Raw genomic sequence first — 11,122 nt, 5'->3', positions numbered from 1 at the left:
TATATATATATATATATATATATATATATATACAGTAATGACAGTAAATATATTTTAATTTCAGCAGTGCACTTTAACCATATTTCAAAGACAATAGAAGTAATCATGAAATTACATATTAAGATACTGAAGTCCTACTAAAATGGGCCATAAAAGCTCTCTAATTTTTATCTAATTGCATTTTATATTAATTTAATCTATAATATGTTTTAATTTAATTGCAATGAACACAATCACAACTGTTTCAATTACAATCAGTTTGCACGAGTATATTCTTATTTCTGTAATAAATACTTTAAAAAGCTAAATTTTTTCAATCGAGTTTACTGAAACAAAATTAAGGTTTGATTTTTTATTTTTTTTTTCCGAATTTGGACAATTTGTGCACACAAAAGATGAAATATGACAGGATTAAATCCATGTTTATTAGCATTGGTGAGTCAGCAGGATACAGGACTGCAGAATGACTACTCATGGCTTATAGTGGCGCAAAGTGACCCTGGTTTCCCAGGCCACCTCAGCGAGAAAGCATCAAGTCACTACACACAGACACACTGCTCATGGATTTAAGTATGCCCCTTTCACATTCACACTAATTACAGATATAGATATGCTCAGAGAATTTGTATCTTTAGTGACGAAATGCAACAAAACTACACAATGATCACAGCCACAAATGCAACAACAACACAACACTAGCAAATATCGTAACTGCGCTCAAATACATGAAGAGGAAGTGTTTGTCCACCAACAAGGACTTTCAATTTAATTAAGAGCTTGCGTGAGAGGTCATTAAAGATGCATTGGCAGTCTCTATACAGATCAGATTGATTTCTCAGTACTGGATACAAAAACCAAGCACGCAAACGTGCTTCAAAACTGGTGAAGCGTGGCAAGAACTCCCTCAAAGCTTGGGTCACGTGACACGTCCAGTTAGCGAGAGATCAGGGGTAGCAAGCAAACCAAACAAAAAGCAAACAAGTTCTCATTCAGCACAACAGATGACTGGAGAATCAATATCTCTGCCATACCAACTTGAGTTCAGTCCCTTATAAAAGTTCATATCCTCACTAAACCTGCTCTTGCTCTGAGATTGATGGTACTTTCTGATCCAAACATGAAAAGACCAGAGTATACAACACTGAGAAAGACCCCAGTTAAAAGCCAGTGTTCATGGCACATAGAATCATTTTAACTCTCATTTGTCTCACAATGTACAAAAATAAAACTATAATTGCAGTGTAAGAGGACTGAATTCATATTATGCATATTCTGAGTCACTTTTGAATGTTGCACTGTATTAAAACCCACACAAGTGAGCATTAAAGCAGCACTATGTAACTTTTTCTGTGTTCAAAATTTGCAAAATGTATATAATGAGCGAGTACATCATGAATTCATCTTCCAAACCGCATTTTTTGTCTTATTCCGAATCACTACGGTACACTTATAATAAGTACTTATATTTGGACTATTGTACCCTAGTCGGGTCGTCACCGCTGCGGAGTAACACATACCTGCGTGAATCGCCATAGACATAAACTTAGAGAAGTAGCTCCGGTTGGAATGTTCTTCCGCGGGATGTGTGCAGTTCTGTTTATTAACCGCTAGAGCGCCAAAAGTTACATAGTGCTGCTTTAATATCCACTTTCATATCACAAAATGCCCATATCCAATATCTCCGACGTGCCTATGAACACAATTCATAAAGAAATAAAAATCTGTGCAGAGATTATTGCATTTCATGTTAAGAAGGACAGAAATTCTCCTTCACTGAATATACTAAACCGTGTTTTACTAAATGACTGAGACAAATTATGTGTATATGACTCCGTTTGCACAGTGAAGTACAATATTAATCACATTAATTTCTGAAATGGCTTCATCAAAAAAGAAAAAGAAATCAGTGGCCAGTAATAGTATGTATAAGGTAAAGCTAAGGGTGAAAGACAGCACACAGGTTCATGTAAATATAACCTGAGCAAGAGTCTGGGGTTAAATAGGTCAGCCTCATTAGTGTCACCATTAACTGCATATGGAATGAGTGCATATGTTTTTTGTTTGTTAATGAGAAGGATTAAATACTCCTTTAACTATATTAGTCTGTTTTATTTTAACTTTTGAGTTTGTTTCTGATTTAAACATGCAGAAATGGAGCTGGTAGATCTTTGACTCTGAGCAGTCAAACTCAATTTCCATCGAGGAGTGTTCAGCTGTCATATTGTAGGACTATGTAACTGAAGGCTGGAATTCACTACATGACTTTTGTACAGATTTTTGCCCTAATTTACAGTCTGGAGGAGTTGGCGCTAGTCTGCAGATTTTGGGCAGTTGGAGTTGACAGATTTCACAGAAAATCAGCCTGTGATTCCATCCAATCAGAGGATATTAACCATGTAGGTTTTAGAACACATATTGCTTTTATTTGTCACACATCTCCTAGAAACAATAAGTTTGTTGTGTTCGGAGCAACTTTAAAGTCGTTTGTAGTTTGTGACCATCAGTCACAAAGATGGCAAGTGTACGATGTCTAGTGTTTTTTTTTATCTGTTTAGATTTGAAAAGTTGTGTAGTGCATTCCAGTCTCGAGAGGAATATTAATCACCATTTAAAAAGAAATACTGTTTGCTTCCACCTGTGACATTACTATATATATATATATCATGCAGCTCAAATAGTGCTTGCTCAATATTAGACTACAGAGACTGTTTTCTCACCAGTTTGTTAGCTCATCTGGGATATGACTTTAAAACATTTCCACACAAAATGGGACATGGTTAAGAATATCTAGTCTAAAAACATTTGCAGCAAGGACTTACTTTGGGTATGTTACTCCATCTATTAAAAAAGGCAAAACTAGTTAACAGAATACCACTTATTTTGTCAAAGGTTGTCTTATATTTGCATCGTGACAAATAGGAGACATGGTGACAACAACGCAAAGACTAACCTGTCAACAACTTCCACAAACATAACCAGCAGATTGCCTGTGGCTGTGCATTTGTTGGTGTCGTAGTACAGTTTTTTTGTTTGCATTTTGAAGGGAAGCAATAAGGAGTTATATAGAAGGATTAACAACAGGTCAAGCGGATCACAGGCTCTCACATCCTCTGGGTGAAGTTTTCAGGAAAGACTCCTTTTTTCCCTTGAGCTTTATGCTGAATCCAGTCGGACTCTTTGACTCCCACTAACCAACCTTCATCCTGTAAGCACAGAAACGCAGTTAGGTGATCCAAACATCAAGATCTCTAGTGTAAGAACTGGTCAAAACGACTATAACTAACCTCCTCGTCTGGGTTTTCATAGCTTACAACCAGCACCACATCTCCGGCCTTCAACTCCAACTCATCAGAGTCATTGGCATTGTAGTCGTGCATTGCTTTCACCTATATTCACACAAATACATGTCTCACTTCTTCTGCTTCAAATTCTGATTAAAAGACCAATGTTAGTTAAACTGAAACATAATTTTGCACTCACTTTGAACAGGAAGGATTCTGGCATCTCTACACTCTCTGTGCTCTCAGTGGTCGCCTGTGCAGTCTGGAATAAACAATGAATGTAAATACAACAACAGACATAAACTTTATACTTTTGAATGTATTATATTAATGATTAGCATCATTTTTCTGTGATGACAAAGATGAATTTTCAGCTCCAGTTTTCATTGGCACATGATCCTTCAGAAATCAGTCTAATATGCTGATTTGCTGCTCAAGAATAATTTCTTATTATTATCAATGTTGACAACAGTTGTGCTGCTTAATATTTTTGTGGAAACCGTGAACATTTTTGTGGGAAACAAGATTATTTTTTTAAATAGAAACTTTTTGTAACATTATTCATGTCTTAACTGTCACTTTTGATCAGTTTAATGCATCCTTGCTGAACAAAAATGTATTTATTTCTTTAAAAAATAATAAAATAAAATATTTTTGAATAGTAGTGTATGTTCATGCAAGGTTTGAGTCACCTATAGACTTCCTGTTTGTTCTTTATGCTGTTGCCTTGGGTTTGATGATCAGATTTGACACTTTTGGATCGTATGCTATGCCTTATTTTATTTACTTACTCATCACTTACTTCATTTACGGTTTCAGCTACTGCCTCTTCTGTAACAGCTACCTTTTCTGTGGCCTGCAAAAGGGAAAGACCGGGAGATAAAGAAGGAGAGAGCCAATACAGATTGAGGAATAAGAGGTAGAAATACCAAGAGAGAGCCAAGAATTGAAAGAGAGAACAAAAAGATGCATATTACACAGCTATCCTCATAACATAGCAAGCCCAGCTGTAGCTGTTACGACTACTACTTCTACTACTGCTATTAGCACTGCTACCAGCCTCCCTATTGCCATGCTAAGCAACTTTTCGCCTCCATCCACAGGTTCCTACAGGAGCGCGACCTCAATATAGCACAGCTCAGCTCCTGTCAGCTTGCTCTGTGAGATTTGTACCTGAGCCCCATCATCGTCCCACCCCTGGGCCTGCTGGGTAGAATCATTGTCATTCCCCTGCACAGGCTGAGAGACATCATCATCCCAGGTGGAGTATGCGGCCGGAGCACACACAGGTTGGCTACCATCATCATCCCAGGTAGCCTGGGTACCATCATCGCCCCAGCCAGAGTGCACAGGCTGGGTACCATCATCGTCCCATGTCTGAGGCACCTCAGCTTCCTTCTCTGTTTGCTACATGTGGCAGGGAGGAGGGTGGGTATGGCGGTGAGGGGAATGGTGGGGAAGGGCACATGTAGGAGCAGGGGAAAAGCATGAGCAGGGATCATTCAGAGTGGAGAAAGAATGAGGAGCCAGAGAGAGTGTAAAACACAGATGAGCATTTCTGCAGCTGAACACACAATACTGGAGGTCATATAGCCTCTATGGAATGATGTGGGACATGCAACATTAATATCGCGGACAGTTACTAAAGCGGGACAGACAGACATTTACAATCTTTATGCTGGAAAGCTTTGCAGTGAAAGGAAATTTAATGGAATAGCTTTTTTGCAACTGTTTGACAAGGGCAGACTGATTTCCCTAACCATTACATATATTGAATATTATTAGCTAAATTCTTCAAAATAGTGTAGGAATCTGTTTGAATTAAAAGGAAAGGTTATGTATGCTGATATACACTACAACTATAGGCAAACATAAAAGCACACTCACCTCCCATGAATCCCAAGTCTGTCAAAATGCATAAAAACAAAGCAAAATGAATGACTAGACAAAGCAGATTTGTCAGTTTGATGTTCCATTGCATGCACACATTGAATATGTTATAATGCATAAATTAAACGTACTATAAGTGTTGTAGTCCTCGAGTTTGGACGAGACCAGACTCGGACTCAGTTGAGTCCATCTCAAGGCTGAGCACCTGACCATATTCTCAGGAGCATTTAGACTCGGCATAGACGCATCCTTGAATGAGCTGGTCTTGACTAGACATAGAAAATATGGCCTTGGACTCAGAACTGAGTCTGGTCTTGCCTGGACCTGAATACTACAACACTGCTATAAGCTAAATTGAATGAAAGTTTAATAAAAACTCTAAAAAACTTTACTTAGTTCCTCTAATTCTGACAGACCTGTGCGGCTGGTGTGGTGGCAGCCTGAAGTGAGTCCAGATCCATATCCAGCAGATTAGCAGTGGCTGGAGCATCATACTGACAAAAAAAAAGAAAGAAAATTCCTGTGAAAGTTTACAGGAAAAAAGCTCCATTGTCACTTTCAAACCGAGAAGGTTTCTGTTGGTTAATAAGCAGGAAATTTGCTTTACTGACTTGAGTGGGCAAATCTTTGTGAAATTCCAGATTACGCGGATTCCTATTGAAATGACTGCAATTTACCCATGAAAATTTGCAGAACAACGGTAAATGTGTCCATACCTTAATTCTCACAGTTGATTACAACAGTTTCACTCTAGCATATTGCAAGGGTAACAGTCTTCTAAGTACTGCTTAAAATATTATTTATGATTACTGATGTAATGTAAAAAAAAAAATGATATGTAAGAGCATAATGTATAACTATCACACAAACCATTTTAGGGTTAGTTGTCATTCAGAATTGAATTATGAATGCCTTTCAAATTTTGAAAAGGGGCCAAAAAGAAGAATTGTAATTTGAATTTAAGGAAGTCAAATGAAATGGATTTACATTCCAAGAAATGTATATTCTATGTGAAGTGTTATTTTTATTTTTCAGTATTAATTACTACCTGTGTTAATTATTACAACATTTCTATTCCATCCATAGAAAAGTATTTAATTTTAATATACTGTATTTCATTCATATTTAACAAATTAACTTCCAATTTTACAATTTACCCTAAAATCTTCAAAGTGGAGCCAAACACCAAACAGGCTTAGAAGATGGAAACTTTTAAAAGAACACCTGATAAGTGACCTGCTGTTGCCATGTTCTTCAGACCAACAACATTTATTGCATTTTAATTCAGTAACCCCCATCATTCCAACTCAGATTCAACATCCTACTATTCAAATTCCAGCTTGTGAACTGGCAGGAAGTCAGTTTTCAAACTGCGTATTTTAGCCAATGCTGGTGTCTTTACTAGTAGCATCATTAGCCCGAAGACGAGGATTACAGGAGAAGAAAGTACTGCTGACCTGTGTTGGCGAAGTGACACTGATGTTTGGAGTGGCAGCCTCACCAAACAGATTGATAATGTTCTCCTGCTTCATATCCTTTGATGGAGTAACTTTAGGAGGTGGAGGAACCGTAGGCTTTAGCTAGAAACACATAAAAATGAAATAGGGTTTCATATTTCATATAGAAATCACTGTAATACTGGGAAATCACAGCAATTATTAATTTTGGGGTGCTGATTCCAAAAATAGTGCTGTTTTGCTCAAGCACATCATTTTACATTATTTTATGTTTCCTGATGCAACTCCTTTGCCAAATGTAAGTTAAATTAATTGAATACTTCGTTTTAATTGCCATTAACACCTATACTTATGACCTTTGACTGCTTTTGTTATTTTTATATTTATTTTGTTATTTTAAGTGCATTAAAGCTGATACATAAATATATGCTGATTATATGCAAATTATTTACTTTTTTGCAAATCACCAGATTTCAGATTTTTTCTCAAGGCTGTGTTATTTTACATGGCAAGTACAATGCCGTGGTGATTTCTAAATGCATACCTTGGACGGTGATTTGGGTATGGCTGGCGGTCCTCCTGGGCTCAACGTGTGATTGGCATCTTGTGTTCTGTCACTGCAGCATAAAGTACTAATAATGAAATACAGTATCATGGCTATAAAGAGCCCCTGTGTGTCATGCTTTGATTAGGCTCAATCCAAGCACCAATGTTTCACTCTGCAAGCCCTAGTCTTAGATGGCCAGTGTGACCAACAGCCTATCTGGGAGACTTCCAAGCCAGAACTGACATACTGTAACTACACTTAGGATAGTACCAAAATTAACAGGCATTCATGCAGACGCAGTTGCTTCATGTGCAAAATCATTCTAATCATGCAGTGAACTCTCAGGACTGCAGACGGACTGCACAAGACAAACCCTTGTCTAGGTGGGCAGCACTTGAGGGCACACAATACGGAATGCAAAGATCCACACACACACTCAATCACACAGAACTGTAGGGCTACCGTTACCTCTTCTGGGCTGTTGATGTCCTCACCTCTTGGCTACCTGTTTTTCTGTGAGAGTGGTGTTTTTGGTTTGTTCATTTATTTAATTGTATAAACTGTATAGAGTGTAATTGTACCAATACTAATTATTGCCATATGCACAATTTACACACCATTTTGAGGCAAAATAGGTAAAAATTAGCCAGCATGGTTAAAATATACAATAAATACAATTCAGTGCTTATAAATGTAAACATTATGTATGTATGCTGCATATACTAACCTGGACATATCTTGATTTTCTAATTTCTCCAGCGTATCATTCAGATTCTGATTAATCTGTAAGAAAAAATATTATATGGAAAATCAACATCTTTTGAAATGTAGAAGTTTTTCCTTCATATTTTACAGTCAATGTTATATTAATAATATTTATATTAATCATCAATATTACACACACACACACACACTACTCATTCACCAGATTATTTACTTGTAATTAAATTACACTACACAAAACATAATCATAATGTTCTGTCAGTTGATGGTGTTGAGCTGGAGTCCTTACTTTTCCCATTTCTCTGTGAAACTTCTCCTCCAGACCAGCCACACTCTGGAATGTATTCACATAAAAGCCAACACGACTGGAAGAGAGCAAACACAATCTAAACCCTCCATAAGATGACAACAGGCCTCAGTCTGACGGTACACCCATGGACCATTTATGACCCATCTGGCGCATATTGCACACAAAAATGGCAAGAGTCAATCAGATTGTCAGGCTTCTACATAATTTCTGTGATTCAGGGTGTAAAGGTACTGTATTTGACAAAGTGGCAAATACAGAGGCTCATGGCACTGAATCTGTGAAATGTGTTCTTTTGAATTTTGCTTGAGGTACTTGCTTTTAGCAATTAAACTGCATACTTATTATTTAGACATTTTTCACTGTCTTTGATGTTATCTGTAAAACAGAGACTGCTGTGCAATAATTTGATTGTATTACTGCATTGTTAAAAACCAGTCTATTATTATTGTAGATCTTACATTTATCCACCCATAAATTTCTCATAAAGAAAATGAACTGTTACACGTTGTTTTAGATGATGATCATGGTTCTTCCTGTCTAAGTAGCTGATTTTTTAGTCAGAATTAGCTGGAATGTGGACCATAAATGCCTGTAGTCAAAAGTCTGTGAGACTAAACACAAAGAAGATCTGTGAAAGAAAGACAGTAAATAAATCCAGACCTGTTCCACAGAGATGGCAGTTCCTCCTGCAAATCTATATTAATCTCCTCAAACACTTTCTGTGCCCTCTCCAGCTCTTCCTCTGCCTATAAACAAAAAAATTACATTATCACACGACATGGAGTTCAATAATCTTATTCACCCACAAGACTTTAGCTGTTGAAACAAATTTACCTCAACACAGCTAATCAAACATGATGAAGTGCTTCACCTGCCATATCTGATTTGTCATTTATTTGGCACAAAAATGCCTGGAATAACCAGGTAATAACAAGATACTTATTTGTTTTGGCTGATATTGCCCTCTTGTCTGAGCAAAATGATCAAGATGATGGCTAGTATCTCAGAATAGCTCGGAAAGTAGTAAAATTAAAGGAAGTTATTTTGAAGAATGTTGGTAACCAGACAGTTGACAGTAGCCATTGACTTCCATAGTACTTGTTTTCATCCTATGGAAGTCAATGGCTGCCGTCAACTGTTTGGTTACCAACAGTTTTCAAAATATCTTCTCTTATGCTCAACAGAAGAAAGAAACTCATACAGGTTTGTAACAACTTGAGGGTAAGTAAATGACAGAATTTTAATTTTCAGGTGAACTATCCCTTTAAGTTATAGTGCTTCACCTGACTCCTGGAGAGGCTGGTTTGAGCCACGTTATGGGCAGACAGGATCCCCTGAGCCCAGCCTGGGGCGGCCCTCTCCAGCAGGGAAGCTGGCTACATAGAGAAGAGAAAAAAAAAAGAAAAATAAATCTTACTCCATATGCACGGACTGTAGAAACATTAAAACACAACATGACTACAAGAAACTAAATGGCAAAAGTATCGTAAAAAACTAAGGGCTCTACCTTGGTGACCTTGATCCCCTCCTTTTTCTTGCCTTTGTTCACCGCAGCATAGTTGTGTCGTGCACTGTCATAGTCCACCAGCTTCCTGTCACGCTTTGCAATACGGGACTGAAAAGAATTATACAGATATTAAACAGAAAATCACAGCATGATATGCTAAACTACAGCATCGTCATGGGATCTTAGTACTTTGATGTCAGGAAACTGGCCCAGGTAAGTGTCCATGGATATAAGCGCATGGTCCACAAGTTTCTGATGGAAATCTGTCCAAAGGAGGTCTGAATCCTGTTACACACACACATAACAATAGATACAAATGATCAGGATGGTGGAAGACTATCTTAAATACATTAAGTACACACCCACACACATTCACAGAGACACGTGCTGTACCTATAGGGACAACTACAGAGCAGCTGGATCCTTAGTGTTGTAAAACTATTTAGGCTAATTCTAGTGTCACTACTTGTGTGGTTGAATACTAATTTCTTGCAGTTACTGCTGAAAAACTAAACAGCATTTACATGTTTATAAACTAGCTATAAAAAATAAACAACTAATTAATAATCAAAACCCCTTGAATTACCTCCCATCTGTTTCCTCACTCCTAACATTCCTTTCAAAGAAAGCAGAAATCAAGTAAAAATGGTGGACATGTAGAATGGATACACATACACTACTGTTCAAAAGTTTGAGGTCAGTAAGATTAAAAAAAGGGAAAGGAAATTAATACTTTTATTCAGCAAGGACACATTAAATTGATCAAAAGTTAGAGTAAATATATCACTATTTCCACAAATATATTAAGCAGCAAAACTGTTTTTAACACTGATAACAAGAAATCAGCATGTTAGAATGAATTCTGATCATGTGGCACTGAAGACTGGAGTAATGGCTGCTAAAATTAAACTTTGCCTTCCAAGAAATAAATTCTATTTTAATATATTTATTTAGATAGAAAATAATTCATTTTTTATTGTAATAATATTGTAATTGTAATCCTCTATTCCTTCTCTGCTAATGTCTCCACTGATAAAAGGACATACTATCATAATCAAGACCATCCATCTTACCAGCAAACATACACTCGTTCACATCCTTCTCTTCACTCTCTGAGGCAGAGAGGCAAACTCATCCTTTCTAATCATCCTACTACTTGTCCGCTTGATCGTATTACATTTGATCTCCTTCAAGCCATTTCTCCTACAGTTGTACCTGCACTCACTCACATCATTAACACATCCCTTCACACTGGTGTTTTTCCCTCAGAATTTAGACTCCACAGAATTTAGCTCGTATAACCCCACTACTTAAGAAACCCACCCTTAACCCATCTCTTTTAGAGAACTACAGACCGGTTTCCCTTCTTCCTTCCATTGCAAAAACACTTGAACGAGCTGTGTTCAA

General features: G+C 37.3%; 1 protein-coding gene across 3 annotated transcripts in view; it reads right to left on the bottom strand.

The window, feature by feature from the left end:
• Window positions 1-2,545: 2,545 nt before the first annotated feature.
• LOC107716789 (myc box-dependent-interacting protein 1-like) overlaps window positions 2,546-11,122 on the bottom strand; it is a 16,013-nt gene continuing 7,436 nt past the window's right edge. Inside the window, exons 5-20 of one of the 3 annotated variants that reach the window (XM_016523346.1) lie at window positions 9,905-10,000; window positions 9,716-9,823; window positions 9,492-9,584; window positions 8,869-8,954; window positions 8,188-8,263; window positions 7,903-7,958; window positions 7,644-7,688; window positions 7,173-7,245; window positions 6,629-6,751; window positions 5,588-5,665; window positions 5,169-5,186; window positions 4,455-4,688; window positions 4,084-4,137; window positions 3,481-3,543; window positions 3,285-3,386; window positions 2,546-3,203 (exon numbers count right to left, since the gene is read on the bottom strand). In XM_016523346.1, coding sequence (XP_016378832.1) covers window positions 3,102-3,203; window positions 3,285-3,386; window positions 3,481-3,543; window positions 4,084-4,137; window positions 4,455-4,688; window positions 5,169-5,186; window positions 5,588-5,665; window positions 6,629-6,751; window positions 7,173-7,245; window positions 7,644-7,688; window positions 7,903-7,958; window positions 8,188-8,263; window positions 8,869-8,954; window positions 9,492-9,584; window positions 9,716-9,823; window positions 9,905-10,000 — 1,407 coding nt within the window. In that variant the 3' untranslated portion in view covers window positions 2,546-3,101. The remainder of the gene's footprint in view (window positions 3,204-3,284; window positions 3,387-3,480; window positions 3,544-4,083; window positions 4,138-4,454; window positions 4,689-5,168; window positions 5,187-5,587; window positions 5,666-6,628; window positions 6,752-7,172; window positions 7,246-7,643; window positions 7,689-7,902; window positions 7,959-8,187; window positions 8,264-8,868; window positions 8,955-9,491; window positions 9,585-9,715; window positions 9,824-9,904; window positions 10,001-11,122) is intronic. The other 2 variants (XM_016523349.1, XM_016523348.1) reach the window with 2 other exon arrangements.

The sequence above is a fragment of the Sinocyclocheilus rhinocerous genome, unplaced genomic scaffold (genome assembly GCF_001515625.1).
Source record: "Sinocyclocheilus rhinocerous isolate Xijiao unplaced genomic scaffold, SAMN03320098_v1.1 scaffold1441, whole genome shotgun sequence".
Taxonomy (NCBI): domain Eukaryota; kingdom Metazoa; phylum Chordata; class Actinopteri; order Cypriniformes; family Cyprinidae; genus Sinocyclocheilus; species Sinocyclocheilus rhinocerous.
Note: the sequence above shows the minus strand (reverse complement) of the source record. Positions and strands in the feature narration are given on the sequence as shown.